The 25,202-nt window shown below is 40.9% G+C and overlaps 1 protein-coding gene across 1 annotated transcript in view; it reads left to right on the forward strand.

Moving 5' to 3' along the window:
* LOC145409040 (uncharacterized) overlaps window positions 1–25,202 on the forward strand; it is a 144,224-nt gene that overhangs the window by 114,064 nt on the left and 4,958 nt on the right. The window contains exons 6-7 of the mRNA XM_080279599.1: window positions 6,721–6,852; window positions 9,955–10,222. Of these exons, the coding sequence (XP_080135725.1) occupies window positions 6,721–6,852; window positions 9,955–10,222 (400 nt within the window). The remainder of the gene's footprint in view (window positions 1–6,720; window positions 6,853–9,954; window positions 10,223–25,202) is intronic.

Consider the following 25,202-nt stretch of genomic DNA (forward strand, 5'->3'; position numbering starts at 1 on the left):
GGAGGGTTGGGAGTGGTCACCCTTCTTAGGAACTGGCTGAATGAGAGCAAACTTCCAGCAAGAAGGAAAGGTACAAGTTGACAGACAAAGGCGAAAGAGTTTACCTAGGCAGGGTGTAAGCACAGAAGCACAGTTCTTGAGAACAACAGGAGGGACCCCATCAGGCCCATATGCCTTGTTAGTACTGAGGCCAGTGATGGCAGAAAATACATCAACTGAAGAAATTTTAATGTCAGCCATGAGGAAGTCAGAGGGGGGAAGTGATGGAGGAACAGCACCGGAATCGTCTAAGGTGGAATTGGAGGAGAAAGTCTGTGCGAAGAGATCTGCTTTATCAGTAGAAGAAATAGCTACAGAACCATCAGAGTAGAAAAGAGGAGGGAAGGATGATGAGGTAAAGTTGTTAGAAAGATTTTTGGCAAGGTGCCAGAAGGAGCGGGAAGAATTCGAGTTGGAGAGTTGAGAGCATTTATTATGGATGAAATTATTTTTAGTAGAGCGAAGAACAGACTTAGGATGATTCCGGGCAGAAACGTAAAGACGATGTGATTCAGGGGTGGGTTGGCTCCGGTACCTTTTGTAGGCCTTCTCCTTGTTGCGGACAGCATTAGAACAAGCGTGATTAAACCAAGGCTTTCTTGCATTAGTCAAAGGATATGAGAAAGGAATGTATGCTTCCATGCTCGAGAGAATAACCTCTGTAATGCGCAAGGCACACTCAGATGGCTCACGGCCAGACGACGCATCCCTGGAGGGTCCACAGGCCGTACCGGAGTGATAGGACAGGTTAAGGTAATAAGGTTGTGATCGGAGGAGCCCAACGGAGAGAAAAGATTAACAGAGTAAGCAGAAGGATTAGTTGTGAAGAAGAGGTCAAGTATGTTGGAGCTCTCTCCAAGGCGGTCAGGGATACGGGTAGGGTGCTGTACAAGCTGCTCTAGGTCATTAAGGATAGAAAAGATGTAGGCTTGTTCACCAGGTGGATCCGTGAAAGGAGAGGAGAGCCAAAGGTGGTGGTGAACATTGAAATCTCCAAGAATGGAGATTTCAGAGAAAGGAGAAATGGACAGAATGTGTTCCATCGTAGAAGTAAGATAGTCGAAGAATTTTTGATAGTCTGTAGAATTAGGGGATAAGTAAACAGCACAGATATATTTAGTCAGAGAATGACAGGAAAGCCGAAGCCAGAGTGTGGAGAATTCAGAAGAATCAAATTCAGGAACACGAGAGCAAGATAAGTCGTTGCGTATGTATACACAACAGCCACCTTTGGCTTTGAAATGAGTATAGAGAAAGTAGGAGCATACAGAAAAGGGTTTGCTGTCAGTTGCCTCAGACAGCTGAGTCTCCGTTAGAAAAAGAAGGTGAGGTTTAGAGGAGGAGAGGTGGTGCTCAACAGAGTGAAAGTTAGATGAAAGGCCGCGAATGTTGCAGAAATGAAGAAGAAGAGAGTCAGACAGTTGTTCCAGGCACCTCGAGTCGTCACCGGGAGAGGGGCAGATGGCGGGGGCATTTATGGTCCCCCCCCCCCCCTGAGGACTCCGAGGCTGGGTGAATTGACGCCATTTTTGTTGAATTTAGAATAGGAAGTGTAGTGTGTACTGTGCATGTAGTTTGGTGAAGATAGTTAGAGAAATTGTACTGGAGAGCATGCTGGCCTACTCTCTGTGTAACTGAGACACTGAAAAAGTTCAGCAAAGGGGGATGGTCAGGAACTAGTCCTGAGGGCTGATGAAACGGGAGCTCCAGCACTCCCTGTCATCAGCTTTCCATCCACCTCAGGAGTACTGCCCTGCTCGACTGGTGCTACAGTCTACTCCTATGATTATCGTACCCGCTACGATGATCTTAGCAGCCGTTACGAGCTTTCGAACATCCCACCCATAGTTAGTAAATACCTCAACCCAAAGCAACACTGTATTAATGCGAGAAATAAAGCAAATCGGGTCCTAGGATTCATTCCGTGAAGTGTGAGCAACAGGTCATCAAAAGTAATAATGCAACTTGAGCCACATTTAGACTATGCTGTGCAATTTTGGTGTCCTTACTATAGAATGGATATAAATTCGTTAGAAAATGTACAGAGAAGAATGACAAAAATGATACATGATGTTCGGAACCTGTTATATGAAGACAAACTAAAAAGACTAAGTCTGTACTCACTAGAAAGGCGTAGAGTAAGGGGAGACTTAAGTGGATGAAGAGAATAAATAATGAAGACAGTAGCAAGGTATCTGAAGTGAGCATACAAGATAGAACTAGAACTAATGGTTTAAAACTAGAAAACATCAATTTTAGTAAGGAAATAGGTAGAAACTGGATTGGAAATAAAGTAGTAGAATGGGAATAAGCTACCTAGTAAAGCAGTTGCTGCCCCTTCCATTGAGAGTTTCAGGCATAGGCTAGATACGCATATGACAAATAAGGGGTGGGTATAGAAAAAAAATATATAACTAGCACTAATTCATTCTTTTTCCTTTTCAGGTTACATTATGATAGTCTCTTTTTCTTCTTTCACACTTTCCTATAACATGCCCACGCCAGTTTTTCTATATTACGTGGTGTTCTTTCTGACTTTTTCCTGCCGGCTTCGGCTGGAGTGTTTGAAGGGCGGGGGAGACGCTTCTTCTTTGCTATCCACATCTCATTCTAATAGTTCAGTTACCGGTACTCTTCTTTGCAACGCCTACATGGGCCAACCGGCCTACTGCAATTATCCTCTCTTCTTGTGTCCTTATGTTCTTAATGAGCTCCTATTGACTGGAGGAATCCTATTGACGTAGGAATCAGCCGAGTTATGTAAAGGGAATGTGATGATAATAAAACAATATGACTATTATTATCGTCATTAACAGTGTATACAGAACTTTCAAAGTCATATAAATGAAAATGTTTGACAGCTTGCCAGTGTGTCAGCATTAGAATCATAACAATGAGTTCTCATTATGCCATGAAGTGAAATAAATGTGCAGCTTACTTTTAACAGTTACAACAGAACAAATACCCGGTGACAAAAGCTGTAGTATTCTTCTGGAATTGTTACTGGGAAACATTTATAAGTCCCGTCAATACCTTAAAATAATCCATAGACATTTGCACATTTTCCATTTCTCAGACGTTATGATGTTAACAATTCACTCATAAGTAATTAACTTTTTCAATTTGTGTTTTTAAAAAAATATTCATTTCCAGTAGTGTCTGCATTTATATCACTGACCCATGTCTTTGTTGGCTGTCATTTGAGCAAAATTCTATCTATCTATCTATTGCCAGACGCCTCAATCCCGTTTGGAGTGGCCACAAACAAATCGCCTCCAAGTCGCCCTGTCCCCAGCCATTTCACTCCCCTGCTTCCAACTCACACCCCCCTCTCTCATATAACTCTCCACCCCATCCCTCCATCTCATCCTCGGCCTCCCCCTCCCTCTTTCCCCCTCCACCTCACTCACATACACTCTCTTCGTCAGTCTTTCACCCTCCATCCTCTCCACATGGCCAAACCACCTCAGTGTGTTCCTCATAAAGCTTCCTATCACATCCACATCAACACCACAACGCTCCTTTATATCCTCATTCGTCAGCCTGTCTCTCCATGTGACTCCACAGGCTCCTCTTAAATAACTCATTTCCACTGCTCTCACTCTTGACTTGTGTCCTTCCAACAACGTCCAAGCTTCACTTCCGTACGTTAGAGTTGGTATCACAATACTGTCATATAGTAACTTTTTCACTTCCATGCTCACTTCCCTGTTTCTTATCACTGCTTTCAAGGAACCAGCAACCTTTCTTCCCTGCTGTACCCTTTCAAGCACTTCACCCTCCAAACCTCCATCCTTACTCATCACACTACCAAAGTACTTAAACGTACTCATATTTTCCAATTCCTCACCATCCAACCTCGCTGTACATTCACTGACTTCACCTCTCTCATAGCCCATCACTTTACTCTTCTCTACATTCACCTTTAGATTCCGTTTCTTACACACTTTCTCAAACTCATCCACCAAGCCTTGCAGCTCCCCTTCGTCTTCACTCAACAACACAGTATCATCTGCAAACAACAGTACAGGGAGTTTTCAAACACTATCCTCTCTCACCAGGGTCACTCCAACATCCACTACCCTACCTTGTACCTCTTTTATTACCCCATCCATGTACAGATTGAACAACCATGGAGACATGACACATCCCTGTTTCAACCCAACCTTCAAAGAGAAAAATTCACTTAGTTCACCATCCACACGCACTGCAGCCTTCGCACCATCGTACATACTCTTCACAGCATTCAACAACTTTCCATCTACTCCACATATTCTTAACACTTTCCACAATCCTTGTCTATCCACCCTGTCATATGCTTTCTCCAAATCCATGAAAGCCGCATACAATTTTTTTCCCTTCTCTAGAAACTTTTCCACTAAAGATCTGAGAATGAATATCTGATCTACACAACCTCTTCCCTTCCTAAAGCCTCCCTGTTCTTCTCCAACTAATTTCTCTTTTCTTTCTCTAACTCTGTCAATAAGTATCCTATCATACACTTTTCCTATTATACGAAGAAGACAAATGCCCCTATGATTACCACACACTTCTTTTTCCCCTTTTCCTTTGTACAAGGGAATAATTATACCTGACTTCCAATCCTTCGGGACTCTACCTTCCTCCCAGGCCAATCTGCACAACTTCCACATCCATTCTACTACTATCTCTCCCCCATGCTTCAACATTTCACCACACACTCCATCAATTCCTGGGGCTTTCCCTGATTTAACTTTCTTCATTGCTTCCACAACTTCTATCCTACTGATTTCTTCCTGTCTTCTCACCTCCCTCCTTCTCCCAGCCATTCCCCAGCCACTTATACTCGCATTACTTCCATCCTCTACGTTCAACAATTCCTTAAAGTGTTCTCTCCTTCTGCTCACTTTTTCTCCCTTCTCCACTAGTAATCTACCATTTTTATCTTTCACTCCCCTGCTAACTTCACTTCCACCCTGTCTTACTCTTTTCATCTCTCTCCATAACATTTTCTTACAGTCCCTCCACTTTACACTCAAATTTCTTCCAAATTCCTCATCCACTCTCTTCTTACTCTCTCTTACTAATCTTTTCACCTCTCTCTTTCTTTCTACATATAACTCTCTCTTCCGCCTGTCAACCTCTTCCACGCCTCTATTTCTCATCCATTCATTGTATGCTTTCTTCTTTTGTGCCACAGCCTGTTTCACCTCTTCAGTCCACCACGCTGTTCCTTGCACCCCCCTCCGTCTTCTCTTCTTTCCACACACCACATCACATGCTGCACATATTTCTCCTGTAAATATTCTACACACACCTTCCACGTCTCCCATCTGCTCCAAATCATATTTGCCCAATCGCTCCTCCACTTCTCTCTTATACTCTGCCTTTTTCTCATCCTCTTGTAACCTTTCCACTCTCCTTGCAACTACTCCTTCCTCTCGTCTTTCCCTTCTTCTATTCCTCCAACTTACTTGAACCTTAATTCTGGCCATCACCAAGTAGTGGTCAGAAAGTCCACTCCCCCAGCCTCTATAAACTCTTGCATCCATTACACATCTTCGCATCCTTTCATCCACACACACATAATCAATCATTGCCTTCCTTTCATTCAGTTCACCACCCACCCTTCTCATCACTCGCCATGTATACCTGTGGATCATTTTATGCCTGAAGAGGGTATTGGCTATCACCAACCCCCTCCCAGCACAAATGTCCACTAACGCACTCCCATTCTCATCTATCTCAGCAGGCACACCCCACTCACCAACTATTCCATCCACCTTCACATTCCCAACTTTACCATTCATATCACCAATCAAAAACACTCTCTATTCCTTCCAATCTTTTCCATGCACACTTCTACATTTGTCCAGAACTTTTCTCTCACTCTTCTAGCACGATCTTGCGTTGGCGCATACACACACACACACACACAATCGCCCACATTTGTATTCCAACTTTCAACTTTACCCACACAATCCTTGACCCAACTGATCCATACTGCCTTATGCTCCTCTTCCATCTTTTACTCACAACTATACATACCCCTTCCTTTGCCCTCTTATTCTCACCTACTCCTGCACATATACCCCATCCATACTCCCATTCTCTCACACTTTCTCCTCTCCATTTTGTTTCAGTTATTCCACATACATCCACTTTCGCATCCTCAAGCACCTGGACAATCTCTCTCGATTTGATTTCAAAAAATATTTTTTTTCCGTGCGCCAACTTTGCTGTTTCAGCTCTTTACCCCGGGCACGGGACGTTCTTGGCTTCTTTGTTGCCCAGTGCTACCACTCATCCTTGTGTGCAGGGCTGTGTAAAACCTGGCCAGGCTCTGGGGCAAGACCGCCTTAGACCAGTCCCGACCGGTTTATTTTGTTCGAAACACTCACGACAGAATAGCCACGGTACTGGCCTACACCGGTCGAGATTGTTCTGAAAGCCTCACGAAAGCGCGGCTCAAGGTACGACAGGATATTTATTGTAAATATATTGAATCCATGTTATAAGTTGTAATTTTTAGGTTCTTTCATGTTAAGAAAAACAGCAATTAAAGTTACCTGCCAGAGTTCCACTGTTACCCGTGTGCTGATTTTCATATTTCTCCAATTTTCCAATACTGTTTTTACGGAATACTTGCTATATTTTATACTAGATGCAACAACTGCCTGTATTCCTATGAATCGTACCCAGGTTTTGGACGAGCTAAGAGGAGCGAAGGAGAACATTGATGTGAAAGGTGTTCATGTCCATATTGGATCCGCCATCACCCGAGTGGAAGCTTATGCAGACCTAATGATTGCATCAACACAAACACTCAACAAGGTATGCCGTTATCGTTATGTCTGTGCTGTTCAGCCTCTGCAGGCTATAATTATCATTTATTCTAAGGTGCAGCAAGAATGTGTACCATGAAAACTCTTTGACAGGAAATTATCGTCTTGTTACATGATTAATCATTCTAATCAGGATAACATCCGTCTTAGAAGGATATTACAGTAGTGGAAAGATTTTATTATGATTATATTAACCCCCATCCGAAAGAAAAGTGTTCCCTAAGCTGAATAATATCGTCTGGAGGTAGCAAGAATAAGCCAGAAAATACGTTATCGGTTTAAAGGGGTTGGTCCTTCGCTGTCTGAGTTTTTAGTTAAGATAAATACCAGACGATGCTGTAGAGCTGAGAAAAATTATAGTGGTCAAGGAGTTCACGACTATCTCATTAACTCCCTCTTTCTGGCGATCCTCTGCTGATATATTCTTGCTACAGTCAGATGGTTTTATACAGCTTAGGAGAAACTTCTAAAATTAAAGTGGTCCATGAAGGCTATGCCTATTTCCATCAGTTAGAAAAGTTTGTCCAGAAGGGAATAAAATCGTCTGGGGATAGAAAGAATATAATGGAAAATGTGCCACTGGATTGAAAGGCTAGTTGTCTCAGTGCAGTAGACTCGGCACTGTACTTCCTCGGGGCAACACCAGACACTTTGCAGGGAGAAATTCTAGGATTGCCTGGGCGCCTGTTATGTTTCATTGACATTGACGACAGCTGCTCACAACAGTGCCCTTGTCGACTCCATCATCGCTCTTGCCATTGCAGTTAAGGATTTAGCACACAGGCTTATTTTCATCTGACGGCAGGGATGGAAAATAATAAAAATGAAATGTTTTTAAAATTTATTACTTGAATAGTTATTCGCTCTTAATTTTTTTTACTTTGGCACATCCCATGTTGCGAGCTACTAAATTAAACTAATTCAAAGGCATTAATGCAGTTCAGAGTAATCCATGAAAGAAATGCACAGAGTGGAGACTGAATGTACAAATAGTTTCTCATAAGTCATTCCAGTAAACAGATGATTACAAAATAAGTAAAATTATCAAAATGATGGTCCTCACTGGGTAGTGTGTCTCTAGGAAAAGTTGACCACTATCAGTAATGTTAAAAAAGAACATGTAGAGTCACATTAATGGATAAAAAATGACCCAGTAAATTTACCAAACTGTTATTCCTCACCAAGTGTCCGGTTTAGAGGCACGTCCAGTACAGCTGTACAAGTCAACTCATGAAGCAGAATGAACTGCCTCTATGTGTGGTGGGTTTGTCTGTCTGTCTGAACGTTGTTACTAGATTTTTATAGGATGAACAGTAATAAAGGACACACAAAATACTGTAAAATGTCTTTATTTTCTCAGATATTATATATATGAAAAATAATTATGGTATGCATATAGTGATATTTTTCTCTGATTAGAATAGATTTTAATAACGATTAAAATCGTTTAATTATAACCATGCTAAACCTGCCAGACGGAAGTGAGCCTCTCCCACAACCTAAATATTAAGTCATGGTTGTATGAAATTCCGTGCGCTACTCTTTGATTAGTTTAATTGGTTTACTTTAAGGCCGACTTCACACGAGGCCACCGGTGGCCGCCACTGGCGGCCCAGTGTGAAGGGTTCGGCAACTGGTGGCGCCGTATGAAAGCTCCGATTTGAAACAATGCTTTACAGCGAGTGGCAGCAACCACAAGTTGTGGACACTGATTGCGCAAGCGAGCTACCCCCGGGAGCTGGTTGCCGGCCGGGCAACTGCAGTGGCCTCGTATGAAAGGCTCCTTTGAAAACATTGGGAGGCAATTAATTGCAGCCACTGGTGGGCTCGTGTGAAAGCGGCCCAAGCGGATGTAATTGGGCCACCACTACAGCCTGAATACCAAGTCGTAGTTGAATGGAATTCTATGAGCTTTATTTATGAGATAAGAATTAGCTCTCCAGCGTGACTACTTGTACGCTTGGCCATGACCTGACCTAAATGGGTTAAGGATCTTTGTTGAGACAGACAGGCACGCTGTAGTGGCCAAGGCCACGGTATGACCTCAAGCATTGGTCACCTATGATCGAGTGAGAGCCGTACTGACGTAAACCAGCGTTCTCCATGTTACCAAAGTGAATAAGAATGAAAATACAGTGGCATTATTTTTTTTATCCTAGCTCAGTTGATGACCAAGTGTAGTACGTACTTTACAGTGCTGTAGACCAAGTGTAGTGTGTACTTTACAGTGCTGTAGACGATAGTGTCTAGTTGTTCAGTCTCTTTTGTTGCCTTCTGTGTCACCAAATAATCTTTTTGCTAGGTAAGTACTATACTCTGTCCACAATAACTTGATCAAAAATTTTTATATTTCTGTCCTCAGTGCTACTCTATAACAAGAGACTGAAACTTCAGTACGATGCTGGGCATGAAGAAGTGTTATGAAATTTATGTAGAGCCGTTGCGATGTGTTGTTCTCATGCTGAGCTATTAGAAGATACTAGCACTGAAACATGATGGTTATCATGAAGAAGTGTTAGGCTATATGTGAATAATCTGAAAAAGGAACCAATTATCTGCCTGAAACTATTGTGGGTGAATTATATATTAAACTGTCATTTTTGAAAGGGAAAGTTATTTGCATTTTTTTCCTCTGCTTCTCTTTGATGCTGGCACTGATGTTGGTATTCTTATCGTTGCTTGTTGCCACGACCTATGATTTAATTCAATGCCAGTTGACCTTTAAATTGCCAGGCAGGTATGGGCCTAGGACTAGTATCTCGAGAAAGTTTTCTTGTATTTTTGAGTTATGATTTGAAGTGGTTTTAGAGCCACAGGATAGGTAAGGAACCACCAAAAGACAGACAAAACCACTAAACGCTAGTCAACCATCTCAGTACAGGCACTTGTTCTATTTGGTTTTCAAACGCAGCTACAGTAAAGAGTGAGTTTGATATGAACTTCCTGTCTCGCCAGTTATACGTTAATGGATAAAAAAGCGGGGGTCTTATATTTTGCCTATAAAATGAAACTGCTAGAAGCTAGCTTTGAAAAATGTCATATATATGTTATTAATTGCTTTCCTTCTACTTATTTAAAATAATTTTAACAGATCCGAGGCAGTGGATGGTCTGGTGCCAATATAATCAACCTCGGTGGTGGACTGGCTGTTGAATTCTCTTCACCCTTACCTTCAGGGTATAAGGGTAGTCAGGAAGTGGGTAAAGGTAATGCATGGACAAAGGGGCAGAAGGCAGAGACTGAGAAACATAAAGTCACGACGCCAAGCCCCAAGGAGCTGGTAGGAGCTGTTACTCCCCTTCTGCCAGACAATGTTACCCTAATACTGGAACCAGGCCGTTCTTTAGTAGCCACTGCAGGTGAGTGTTATGTCTCATCCCTGAAATACCAATGGTATCTTATTTAGCATGCATGCTCCGGCTGCAGTGAAGGCAGTCGATAGATTCCATCCCAAAGAGGTGACTGGAGATGTTTCCATGATAATGCCATAAACTAAGTACACCAATAGAATGGCAGTTATCTCGAACTGGATGTAGGTCGGTGGTAGGGAGAGCTGAAGCTGTCGCTTCACTAGACCTCACGACATAGCTTCTGACCATCTCATTTTACCGATGTTTTGCAGTTTCAGTAACACAGAGAATAGTACGCTCTTTTAAGCATATTCATCTGTCTACATCAAACTACAAGTACACTACACATCGTACATTCTGTTTCATAACATACAAAATGGCTGCACAGCAACAACACTCTGCCTTGGAGTCCTGAGCGCAAGGAATATAAATACCCTTGCTATCAACCTCTCTCACGGTGACCGAAATGTCTAGGGCCTTAGTTTCGAATTTCCTCATTACTAAACATAACTCCTCCTCTAAATCTCATATTTATTTCCTCCTTCTTGTTGTTATAAATTCGTCTGTGTAACCTACTACTATATACTCATTTTACAGCCAAAATTGGCAGTTGCATGTATGCATGCAACGGTTTACAAAGCTCTCGTGTTATAAATTTTTGTCTTCTGAATTGTCTGCACCTTGGCCTCGGCTTTCCTGCATTCTCTGAATAAAACTATCAGTGCTGTGTACAAATAATTTTACGGACTATATAAAATTCTTTGACTATTTTAGTTTTAAGGGACAACACATTCTTTCAGTTCTCCATTCTCTGAAATCTCCGTTGTTAATGATCTCAGTTTTTTTTTTTTTTTTTTTAACCATCATTTGCTCTCCTCTCCAGCCACTGATCAACCTGGTGAAGCAGCTTATGACTTGTCTATTCTTAACCCCTTCAGTACGAAGGCTTTCTTCTGTCCTTACCACCTGTAGATGATTTAACTTACAGTAGTAATGACTTCCCCTTGTAAGTGGATTGATGAAATCCATATCAAAATCCTACAGTTTCCAAAATCCATTTTACTCTAAATAAAACTGTGTGAAGCTAGCAAGAACAAAGTAAAATACACGTCTTCATACTGAAATAGTTCATAACCTCGAGCAAAGTGTACAACACCGCTTTAGAGAGAGTTTCAACAATCTTTATCTTTTTCTTACAAGTGATCCCTCTGCTTACTCTATCAGTCTTTTCTCTCCGAGGGGCTTCTCCTCTTACACAAACTTTGTAGCTTCTTGTAGTGTTTTGTCGACAAATATATTAGATACATATACATATATATATGTCGATACATATATTAGACTCGTGGACGAGCGGTTGTTATACTTGAGTAGTTTTGTAAGTAGATAATCTTCGTTCCCTTTTGTCATGCAATGACAGGAGAGGTAAAGATCAGTAAGGGGCTATTTTTATTTGTCTTGGAAATATTAACAAAGTCTCTCACACACGAGTGAAGTATAGAGTCCCTCGAGCTACCTCCCTGTCTCTCTCTCTCTCTCTCTCTCTCTCTCTCATGTTGCTAGCCTCCTTCTCTCTACTACCTGCCGGTTCGATGGCCAGTCTCCTTCTGAGCTCAGATTCCTATATTCTCGTGTAGCACGGGTCGTGTCACGTGTGCTCTACTGTCGTGGAAGCTTCTAGAATACTGTATGTCTGTGTGTATGTACTGCATCTGGTGCACGATCAATATTCCTTCACTTAAAGAGTTGCAAGCTAATTTCCCGTTCCCACACCTTGTCTGGTGCTCTGTCTATCTATCTACCTATATATCCATCATGCTTTCTGTATGATTTGTGTTTATAATATGGAGTCCTGACATCGCTCGGTCACGCAGCTGGCGGTCCCCTGACAGCAATCAGCATTGACATATGCTAATCTATTAATACATAATATTCTTCTTCTTCACTCTCAATACATAATATTGATTATAATATTGTACAGATATAATATTCATGGTAATAGTGCAATGATCCAGTAATATTACATTTTAAACAAGTTGTATACATAATTGAATACCTGTATGGTTAAATTGGTTATTGTATTAAATTCTTAAGATGTGTACGTATAACAGACATATGCATATAATTGTGCAATGGTAATATTGCTAGGTCATTACATTACATATGGAGTTATCCCTTTAGTAATGTCTAATATTTCACCTAACTTGTGTGATTCTGGTAATACAGAATTGTAGTAACATTGTATGAATTGTTACATAATATTGTAGTAATTGTGGTAATGCATAACTGTAACAGCATATGAATTGTTACACAATATTGTAGTAACATTGTGGTAATGCATAACAGTAACATTGTATGAATTGTTACATAATATTGTGGTAATGCATAACTGTAACATTGTATAAATTGTTACATAATATTGTGGTAATGCATAACTGTAACATTGTATGAATTGTTACATAATATTGTAGTAACATTGTGGTAATGCATAACTGTAACATTGTATGAATTTATACATAATATTGTAGTAACACTGTGGTAATGCATAACTGTAACTTACATAATATTGTGGTAATGCATAACTGTAACATTGTAGGAACTGTTTAATAATATTGTGGTAATACATAATCGTAACATTGTATGAATTGTTACATATGTGGTAATTCATAATTGTAACACTATGAATTGTTACATAATACTGTGGTAATGCATGACTGTAACATTGTATGAATTGTTACATAATACTGTGGTAACATTGTGGTAATGCATAACTGTAACACTGTATGAATTGTTACATCATATTGTGGTAATGCATATCTGTAACACTGTATGAAGTTACATATTGTTTGTAGTTACATAATTGTGGCAAGTTTAACATAATGCAATCGTTTGTCGTTACATAATTGTTACATATAATTTTTTGTTACATAATTGTAGCAAGTGTAACATAATGCAATCGTTTGTCGTTACATAATTGTAATAATTTCAGTCCTGACATCACTAATCCGGTCATGCTGCGGTCGATGATATTGATGATGTGCCATGCCACTGGCTCGTGGAGAACACTAATTTGCTTTTTGTTTCACATATAGAAGAAGTTTATGTGGTATTTTGGCATTTCCAGTAACACACTTATTTTTATTTGTTTGTTATGTGATCTTACTGTAGTTTGTTTTCTTTTTCTTTCTTTTTTTTGTATGTATTGATTTTCTATGGTTTGTTTTTCTTCGTTTGACTATGCTTTTTTGGTGGTGTTCGAGGTTGCATAATTGCTGGTTAATTCTCTTGGCACCCTTTTTTAAGATTTAGTTTATATTGCAATGATATTAATGAAAGTGAAATTAAATAGCCCCATATTTTGTTATTTTATATAAAAAATATATATACACTATATACAGTATTAACTATATGCACTGACTTGTTGTTCACTTGTACCTATCGTGGGCATTATATGTGTCAGCACTGTGCAGAAATCTTTGTCTTCACGATTGTGTGGAAGATGTTGTTCAATCTTGCTTATGTCATTTGTGTTGGCCTTTTTTTTTTTTGTGTGTGTGTAATTCAATTGTCTGTTTCCATTAGGTAACTTTAATTAATAAATGTTTAATACAGTTCTTTTGATCACTCACTGAGCAGCTGTGATAGTATATTTTCTTTATTACTTTGTAGATGTATTAATGTATAGCTGTATGTATGAAGCACGTATTTTATGTAGGTATAAATGGTCACACTCGTTGGTAGTAAATAAATGCTATAATAAATGAATGAATATTTACAGTTTAGAATATTTATTGTTGGTGATTATTTAGTGATTGGAATATGCAGATAACTGAAGTAGGTGTACTGTATGTATTTAAGGTGTAACGATACAGCACGTTTTATATGTTTGTGCAGAAGGTGTCTACCACTCTGTCAACTACTGTGTATTGTATAAATGAAGTAACTATGTAACTTACTAATTTTTACCGTGGTGGGAATGGTGTGAGTGGTGTTGCACGTGGTGATAGCGTTGTCCTTCAAGGGTTTTTTGACGTGTTGTGGGGTGTCAGACACACGTTGATAGGCGTGGCATCGTCTCAGCAAACATGTATGATGACGTCTACTTCCCACACTGGTAGCTGTGGTGAGTAAATGAGTAGTGACGAGTAACTTGAGTGAAGATGAGTAAGATGAGTTGTGAATATGGGCTTGGTATTTGCTTTGTCGTCTTGACCTTCTCACACTTCTGCATCAGCGGTGGAGGTTGGAGGCAGTTGGAGAGAGGAGGGTGAGATCAGGTGGTTGTGAGTTGTGAGTCGTGTCTCGCTCTTGGTTTGTTTGTTTTGTTTTTCTTTCTTAATGTATTCTCGGTCCTTTCCTCTTGTGATTTACTTGTGGGATGAAGACTGCCACTACTTGTAGGTGCGTGTAGAAGAATATGGAGATGTAGACTTGTTACTTGTAGGTGATCATAGATGGTTGTAGTTCGTTGGTTCGTTGTAGAAATTGGAAGATTGTATCAATATTTTGTTAAACTACTGGCAAGGCGTCATGTGACCTCTTCACCTCTACATCAGCGTGATGATCGGGGAGACGGAGGTGGGGTTGGAGAGAATACCATCAGGAGCTGGTTGTGAGTTGTTGGTTGTGAGAGGTATTGTTTGTTTTCCATCTTGATAATGTAGACTCAACTGTACACTCGTAGACTCGTAGGCTCGTAGACTCGTAGGCTCGTAGATTTGTGGGTTTGTAGACTCTTAGGCTTGTAGGCTCATTGGCTTGTAGACTCGTAGACTCATTGGCTTGTAGTTTGTAGTTTGTAGGAATTCACTGTAGAACTGAAGCTAATCTTGGTTAGAGTCTCGCCTGGTTTTGTAGAAATTTACTGTAGATTCATAGATGAGGTTTGTACATTCACTGCCACCATATCTTACAGGAACTTTGTAGCTTCTTGTAGTGTGTTTTGTGAATCAGTTATACATATATTAGACTCGTTGTTCAGTGGTTGTTATACGTGAGTAGTTTTGTAAGTAGATAATCTTCGTTCCCTTTTGTCATGCAATGACATGATCGGTAAAGATTAATATGGGACTATTTTTATTTGTCTTGGAAATATTAACAAAGTCCCTCACACATGAGTGAAGTATAAAGTAGGGTCCCGTGAGCTACCTCCCTGTCTCTCTCTCTCTCTCTCTCTCTCTCTCTCTCTCTCTCTTTTCCACCCTCTCGCCCTCCTTCTCCCTACTACCTGCTGGTTCTAAGGCCAGTCTCCTTCTGAGCTCAGATTCCTACATTCTCGTGTAGCAGGGGTCGTGTCACGTGTGCTCTACTGTCGTGGAAGCTTCTAGAATACTGTATGTCTGTGTGTATGTACTGCTTCCGGTGCATGATCAACATTCCTTCACTTAAAGAGTTGCAAGCTAATTTCCCATTCCCACATCTTCTCTGGGGCTCTGTCTATCTATCTACCTATCTATCCATCATGCTTTCTGTTATGATTTGTATTTATAATATGAAGTCCTGACACCCCATTCATAGTCTTATCTCAGTAACCTGTCCTATCTCTCCAATATTGCTTGTGGACCTTCCCAAGAAATGGCATCTGTGGCATTTGGTGCTACAGACAGGCAGGGACTCACAGCCATATACATATAAATAATTCCTTCCCCCCAATTTTCCTTTCGAATGGAATTTTCTTTCCCCCTCGGTGTGCTTGATGACTTCCATGGAATGGAAGGAAAAATTTCCAGGCTGATAGCCCTGTCAAGCTAAACAGACCCAGCATGCTGATACTTGGTATGGTGGAGTGTTAGATTTATAAATTCATGTTCAAATCACGCATCTCTTGTACTGGATAATGAAAGCACAACATATTTAAGATGTGGGAGGTCACCACCACATAAGTCATAAATCACATTAGCAATGTTCACTCCTCATGGCAAAATAATTTTATTATAAACAATATTGCAGGAAAAGTATTACCTTTAATAATGTTATTCCTATGTATAAGAATTATTATATACTGTCCATCTCATATACTCGCATGGTGGTGCTCACTTTTTTTTCCAGCTGGAAGACGTGAACTGAGATGCTCGCTAACTTTGATGGCAGATTTTTTCCTTTTCCAGGAAAATTACCAGGCATAATATTTCTTGAAAAATATCCTCATGTGACCCTGGCATTAATGGAGAAGATCCGGCAGTATCACATCATATAAGATTGGATGAATATCAGAGGAGATGTGTGAATTAACCATGCATCAGTGCATCATCTGTTCTGTTTCAGTCTGACTAAACATTTCAGCTGAATAGGTTGAGACTTTAAAAGAAATACAGATAACACCTAAACATTGGTATGTAGTCGTGAATTGTATAAATAAAATAATATAGTAACTTCCTTCAAGTTTTTAAATATGATTATGGCAATAAGTCACAACAGAATTCACAAATATTGTGGAGGAATTTTTGAAGAGATGTGTCAAATAACTCTTTCAAATTTCAATAATTTCTGTTTGCTTAAAGGAAAAATCTTTCTCTTCATGCAATTCAGGTAGGTAAGGAATTTTTTAAGAAAACAAGTTCTGCTAAAGATTTCCTTCCCATGCCTCTACAAGGGAAGGAAATGTATAAGAATATGACCATCAGGCTATACATTCTTGATTTTCTTTAGAATAATAACTTCCATGGCTGAGAACCATTTCAGCTTACCTCGTTCATTACGGAGGATATTCTCTCAGGTGTGGAAACATACATTGCTTTCTCTGACAAATGCATGAAACAGCCTTAGCCCTTTCATGCACTATGACGCAATGCGAGTCATAGTCCTTGCAATCTGAAGAGTAACCAATGATGCAATATGATGCAACTTCCCTATAAATGATTGTAGAAGCTTTTCCTGTGGATGAAATTGCGTCAAATTTTGGTGGGTCAAAGGTGAGGGTGGCCAGGTCTAAGGGAAATATGTGGCAACACCTGCCAGCTTATTGCAGGAATAAGCAGCCTATTTTTAGCTCAGTGTCCTCTCGGCAGTCAGTCTAGGAGGGTGTGTGAGTGGGCAGCCACCATCTTATTCCTCGTTTTCTGTTACCACACCGTCCATACCTTATGTGTATTATAGTGATAGTTTGTTATATATAGTGCAGTGCGCTTGTGAAGATGGTTTATAAGTGTTTCTTATATTTTCAGAGAAAGCCAAATTTGAAATTTCATAACCAATTTTTATCGTTCCCCTCCTGTTACACTAACACTACAATGGCAGGCAAGAGCTTATCGGAGGAGGAGTACTTGAAATATTTGTTTAGTGGGAGTGAAAGTGAAGAAAGCAGGAACAGTGAATCTGATAGTGAATTTGGTGAGGAGGAGAGAGTGAAGGAGAGGAAAGGGAGAGGGAAATCCTCCTCCAAGGGAATAGATAAACCTAAAGCTGCAGTCAAGGCTGCGGTGATTAGCACTACAGGCAGTAGCACCATCACCACCACCACTCCTTTGACCACTACCACCACTGGTCATACCACTGCTGACACCCTGCCACTACTCGTGTCACCACTGCCATCACTCATATGACAACTGCCACCACTGTTATCACTGCCACCATTCCTACCACCACTGCCACCACTGGTATAACCCCTGCCACCACTGGTATCACCTCTGCCATCACTGGAAACACCATGACCACGGAGACTGAGCCATATTATCGCCACCTCTCTTCCACCCACTCCCCCACTGCAAACACTGACCTCATTATCCCCACAGTCACCCTACACTCTCACAACACTCCAACCTGCTTGCATCTCACCACCCATCCAAGATATTTCCATATCATCTTTCCCTACAAAATCATCAAAGTCACTGTCCCCTTCAGACTTCATTCTCCCTGAATTTCAGCCATCATCATCACCAACACAACAACCATCTCCTCCACAACCATTTCCACCACAACCATCTTTACCACTACCATCTCCACAACCATTTTCACCACAACCATCTTTACCACAGCCATCACCACCACAACCATCTTCATGAAAACCATCACCACAACCATCACCACCACAACTGTCTTCATCACAACCATCACCACAACCATCTCCATTACCACAATCACCTGAACCTTCATCCACCCACCTATCATCAACACAATCATTATCACCATCTCCCTCCCCACCACAAAGACGAGGGCAACGTTGGCCTAGGAGAGGTAGTGGTGGGCAGCCAAGAGGTAGTCATCTGTCTCGAGGTTGTGTGCTCCACACACGTACACAGCCAAGCATCCCCAGGTGAAGACCATCAGAATGAAACCTGGAGTTCTGGGCCATTCACACCCAATGCTGGCCCCTTCATTGAAACCCCAGGTTTGAGACTGGCAGCACCAAGAACACCACTCCAATACTTCCAATACTTTTTTTTACCAGGGAGTTGCTGATCTACCTGACGGTCGAAATTAACAATTATGCCAGGTTCCTGGGGACTGCACTAGATGTTTGGTACCTCCTCAACGAAGAGGAGATGGCCCAGTTCCTCGAGTTATACTTTCTAATGGGGATTTGTGAACTGCCAACCATAAGACATTATTGGCGGTCCACAGAGGTTCACGATTACCCCATATTTCAGAGGACTGAATGGAAAGTGCTTCAGGTTCATCCTAAAGCACTTTCATGCTTTCAATAGTCTCGCCATACTCGAGGACAATTAAGACCGGCTAATAAGGATTCACACAGTGATGCAGTATCTCCTTCAGAAGTTCAAGGAGTTTTACATCCAGGCCGAACATCTTAGCCTGGATGAGGGATCTCTGGGATGGAAAAGGCGGCTCTCCTTCCGTGTACATAACCCTATGAAGCCCCAAAAGTATGTCATCAAACTCTACATCTTGGCTGAGGCAAGGAGTGGCTACGTGTGGAATTTCGAGGTATACACGGGGAAGAAGAAATCTCTAGAAAACACAGTGGGGCCTCACTGAACCTTTGAAGAGCGAAAGATACAAGTTGTATATGGACACTTATTACAACTCTGTATCACTGTGCGAACGCTTCTTCACAGAGGGAGTGCATGTGTGTGGCACAGTACGACTTCCAAGGGGAGCACTGATGGAGCTGCAGGACATCAGCAGTACTAGATGCTTTCCTGATGATGGAGTGGAAGCTAGGCACAAGGGCAATGTAATGGTATTGCTGTGGAAGGACAAACGTATTGTAAGTATGGTGACCACTTTCCAAAGCGACACCACCGTCCCTAAGCAGGTGCATGGGAAGGTAAAGGGTCCAGACAGGAGATGCCACCACATTGCCAAAACCGTGAACAAGCCCATCATGGTGGAGGACAACAATCGGCACATGGGCGGGGTGGATCATTTCGATCAGATTATCCAATACTACCCCGCTCAAAGGTGGACAGTCAAGTGGACCAAGAAACTGACCTGTTTCATTCACATGGCCCTATTCAGTGCCTACACCCTCTACAAGAAGAGCACCACTGGGCCAGTGACTCTCCTAGAATTTCAGGAGCACCTATGCCACAAAGTCCTGGTATTCCAGAGGGAGGAGTGGTTGGCATCAGGTCATGTCTTCCATCATGCCCTTGACCTTTCCTCGCAACGACGACCACCTGTACCTGCAGCAACCACTCCATCAACTACAGCCTCCGCTCTGCCTGCAACAATTGTACCACCTCCTGCAGTAGCTGGTCCGTCTGGAGTAACTCGGCCAGTTACTGCCACGATTGTTCCACCTCCCGCAGTAGCTGGCCCGTCAGGAATTACTCGGCCAGCTTCTGCCACTGCACCTCCAGCAGGAGCACAGAGGCGAGGAGATGGAGGAGCACCACCGTCCAAGCGCCGTAAATATGTGGATGATAGGACACGCTTGGTCTCAACACTGCACCACACCCTGGAGAGAATCCCCAACAGGAAAAGGCTGCAATGTTTGCTGTGCTATTTGCACAAGAGAAGGGACACCAGCTATATATGTCCTGTTTGTGATATGCCACTCCGCACTGGACAATGCTTTCATCAGTACCGTACCGATGAAAGCATACAACAGTAAATCACATTGCAAATACACACACACACACACACACACACACACACACACACACACAGGCTGTGATCGTACCTTTCCTTCTCTCTGGAACTCCATCTCCTCTCAAGAAACACTACAACATTGCTAGAGGATGTGAGTAACCAGCTTATTTGTCTAGTTTTTATACTACTGTATTGTGAGGTATAAACTGTGTTTACTATTATATTTCTCCTAGGGATATTGTGGTGCATTTCATTGCTATTCTCTCAGTCATTTTACTCATAAAGAATAGGTCACATAAAAAATCTGAAGAAAGCATGATCAAGCTGATGATTTCTTATGCATACTTTTGTAAAGCAAAGTAATCTATGTGTGCAAATAATTACTTTGGGAAAAGTTCTGAAAGACAAACCTACTCAGCATATGGGCCGGAGCATAGGTGCTGTTACCGCCCGCAACCTATCATAACTTTCAAAATTCATTTTCTCAATAACAGTTAAGGGTTATAACATACAGTTAAGGGTTATAACATACAGTTAAGGGTTATAACACTGTGAATTATATCATGGGCTTCCTTAACCTTTGGGCTACAAAACTGGATAGAATTTACATATATGTTTGTTACAGTGTCACTAAAAGCATATGAAATAATAAACAAATAAGACATTTTTAAAGCGATTTTTGTAGTTTTTTTTTTTTTTCAATTTACTTGAAACCTATTGGACGTATCAACTCGAAACCAGTCTCATTTTAAAGCTCGTGAAACTCTGCATATAGACATGTCCTTTGCAACTGCTCGTCACAGGAAAAAATTTTCACAGTGATGTTGGGAAGGTATTAGAAGATAGTTTTCACCTTGCTTAATTTCTGTACATTTATTCATCTGTTTTATGTTTTATTTTTTTGCTTATCTGATGGTATATACATCAGTGAATATGATGGGATGCGATTTATAACAATATAAACATTTCCAAGGGTAAATTTGGCCATAATTTTTTTTTCCTTTCTGTGCAAACGGAGGCAGCCAGAGTGGGGTTTGGTTCCGGGGGTGGGGGTCCGGAAACTTATCGAAAACTTATGGTGCACAAGAGGGTTAGTTTACACATTTGACAATACTATTCACGCAGTGGAGGTTTTCAAAAGGTACTTACTCCATTATAACCCTGATTCTCGTTCAGTTTGCATTTTTGCTCGAAGTCTTGCCAAGTCTATTCGTTGGGAAGAAATGTTTTGTTTATTCTAAATGCTCGAAATTCTCCAACTTGAAGTCTTCCTTTTCTGTTCGCACTTTGGAAACAAAATTGCCAATAATTGTACTTACAAGGATTGTTCAGAAAGTAACCAACCTAAGGCTTTAAAAATATAAATAGCTCACCTGATGAGTTAGGACACTAATCCCCCTCAAAGTTAGTCCCTTCTGACTTGACACACGTATCACAACGTTCGTTCCACTGCCTGAAACATTTTTCATAGTAGATTTTCAGTATCTCCTGCAGGTGTTTCGTCACATTCATCATGATCTCTTCTCTTGTCTCAAATTGGGGACCCTTCAGCGGAGTTTTGAGCTTGGGGAATAACCAAAAGTTGCATGGAGCCATGTCTGGTGAGTAAGGAGCCTGCCAAACATGAAGGATGTTGTGCTTGGCCAAAAATTCCTGAATCAACTGAGATGAATGGGCAGGAAAATTCCTGAATCAACTGAGAGGAATGGGCAGGGGCATTGTCATGGTGCAGCTTCCAACCTGCCACTTTCTAAAGTTCTGGTATACGGCTATTAGAGGCAATAAGTGTATGCATGTTCACCAAAGAAATCCAATGCCAACATCGACTTCAGATACTATGGTCGTCCGTGATAATACTGCAAGTAATACACATAGGTGTAATGATGCAAAACTAAGCATGTGTGTACTTGAAACTTACCAAAGCGCGATATCACGGCAAATGAGAGCCCAACAAGAGTGGGTAGTAAGTTTTCCTCGTATGAAGAGCATTCAAGTCCTGCACGTAAACAATGTACGCAAACATTATCTTTAGAATACTCTTATGTTCCCTCATCTGTTACCTGATTAAAAGAACACTTTGGATAATGGTCTGTTTAAAAAGAAGCTATATGTTGTTTAATATATAACAAGGTTTCTAGAGTAAAGTACCATTTGAGAGCAATAGCTACCAATTTTTACCACAGTGCTAGTAAGTATTATCTCCTAATCGGTTTTTAACTACCTTGCCAAACCCAAAGGAATAAGTTTCGTAGATTACGGAAATAATTATATATTTCTTGGTAGTTTTGTAACAGAAGGTTATAGGTGTAGGTCACCAGCTATACATTTAATCATTCTGTGGCCGAAGGCCCGGAATTTTCCGTGCACGCCAGACCGAAGCCGGGGCCATTTTTTGAAGTTTCGATTTTTTTTCTTGCCATATTGAAGAGAATGTTCAGATGCACCTAACAGTGCAAATCCCAGCTTCCTAGACGCATTTTGTGGCTTGCAATGAAGCGCGGAAGTTGCAGAAATATCGGCAACCGATATCGCCAGCCAGGGGACTGCCGCATCGCAATTGGGCAGATGTTATTATTTTTTTTTTTTTACCTCCCAAAACAATGCGAATGGTGCTGAAATGTTATGCATATATGAGATATGATATCGAATGATTTCAGTACATAATCTGTTAGGAATGGCTGGAAAAAAAAAATATTATGAATACATTTTCACCTTTTTTATATATGTTTATGGTAGTTTCGAGTTATTTTTTATGTTATCGTTGTGCCCATGCTTAGAAAAGGGAGCGAAAGAGTTGAATTTTTAGTCCTAAATGAGAAAACTGCACGTTCTCCAAGGCTAGACTCTGCCACGGGAGAATAAAGTGGAGGGTCAGTACGATTACCAATAAGGAAGTTGAGTCGCAACTTTCAGCTCCCACACCACGAGCATGGCTAAAAATAGAAACGTAATGCAGTTTCAGAACTAAGAATAAGTCTAATTATTACGAATACAGATACAAAGCAGAAATAAATACGTTTACAGACGGGGGAAAACGTATTTTTTCCATCATAACATGTTCATCTTTATCATTTTACGTTCATCTTTATCATTTTACCATGTTATTTTCACAATATATATTGCTGTTTCGTAAACAAGGTGGTTGTGTGTGTTTTGCAAGGGAGGAAAAAGATTGTATTTTCTTTTCTGGGTCGAGATAATGGGTGTAACTGTGTGTGTTTAGGCATGGCCGCGAGAGAAAAAATCACACATCCACTCGTCATGACAGCAGGTGGTGAACTGACGGATGATACGTGAGAGAGTGAAGGCAAGGTCAGTCTCATGTCCCAGATTTGCGTACACTTCCCGAAAGTTTTCACAGTTTTCTACAAGTTGCATTGCATCAAATGATCCAAATCATTACAGCAAACCTGAGCAAATAGGTAAAGATACCAAGACAAAAATGTATTTTTCCTGTTATTATCATGTCTTTTTTGTATGTGCCTGTATTACTTCATAATCGTAAACAGGTGGTTGTGTGTGTTTTGCAAGAGAGGACAAAAATTATATGTTCTGCCTGGGCCGAGATAATGGGTGTAGTTGTGCTTGTTAAGGCATGGCCAGGAGTGAAATAATCAAAAATCCACATATCACAGCAGCAGGCTGTGAACTGCTGGACGGGGTGTATGGGAGTGTAGTGTAGGTCAGTGTGAAGACGTTCAGAATATCCATTCACTTCCCAAAAATTTTTGCAGTTTTTTGCAGGCCGCGTTCAAACGACGCCGGCGGCCATTTATCGGCTAAACGTCATTCGACACCGGCGGCCATGGAGGGGTTAATGTAAACAGATAACGGTGTAACGAGGTCTAGACATTACTGAATGAAACTAATAAGCAGATAACCATTTTTAATTATTCGTCGTTAGTGCCTACACGAATATGACAGGCACATTTTGTGGTATGTCTTTTTTTTTTTTTTTTTTAATGAAGGTGACCATTTTGGGGTATTTGAAAATACGAGAGAATGAATCTAAGTTTAACATAAGTTGATTTTATACAGCTACTTGTTGCTGGAACTGAAGGTCAATCTCTCGGCTGTATCAGCTGGCAGGAATCCCGCCACTGCGACCAATATTATGTATCAGCTGGTATAAATTCCTCAACTGGTCACTAATATATCAGCTTACTGGAACTTCACAGCTGATCACCAATTATATATCAATTTAGACGTGACCACTGTTTCAAGCAAGGTTAATAACGTTGCGCCTGGTCAAAGTCAACCAAATGTCTTTCTCACACACTGGAGATGGTGGGAATCGGTGTAGATCCTGTTGAAGGTATTGGTAGAGGTAGCGTGTGCAGGTGAACTGAAAACTGAGCAGATTTCTCTCTCTTTATTGGCCACAGAAAGATACAACTGCGACACAGAGAAAGCTCAGAGTATATACGTCCCTCTCGTTTGAATGATAAGTGCGCTCAGTTGTTAGCCGCCTTCCCCCACTGGGAAGTGGCACTGAAATCAGCATGAAATAGAGATGCCAAGCATCACAGATACTCTGGGATTTATACATGAATAGAAGCACCATAACTTTACCATGTATATTATACACCTCCATAAAATAGTATTGATTACATTAAAGTATACCAGCAAGGTAAATATTTCCCCAAGACTTTAAACATATATACAATATATTTCTCTGTCGCCTTCCCTTTACCCTAGGTTGTTTTGATTGAAAAAGGCTGTCTGATTGCGCATCCTATCCCAAGCCACACTTTACAGTGAAATGGTGTTTGGTTGCTTATCATTCACACTATATTACACATTGTTAATTATAAATAAACAACTTTGTATGTAATATGTAACAATAGTGTGAAACTACAACTCGTCATGGGAAACAATGTTGGCACCAGAACACGTAAAACATGCATCGCATCTGAGTAACACTAAGGTGTGACGATGGTGTGGTTTGTTCGTGTTATCGATGTGGTTGTGATGTGGTGGAGGTGTGTTGTGGTTTAGT

Source organism: Coenobita brevimanus, chromosome 79, assembly GCF_032717465.1.
Source record: "Coenobita brevimanus isolate Jiangsu-jjx chromosome 79, ASM3271746v2, whole genome shotgun sequence".
Classification (NCBI taxonomy): Eukaryota; Metazoa; Arthropoda; class Malacostraca; order Decapoda; family Coenobitidae; genus Coenobita; species Coenobita brevimanus.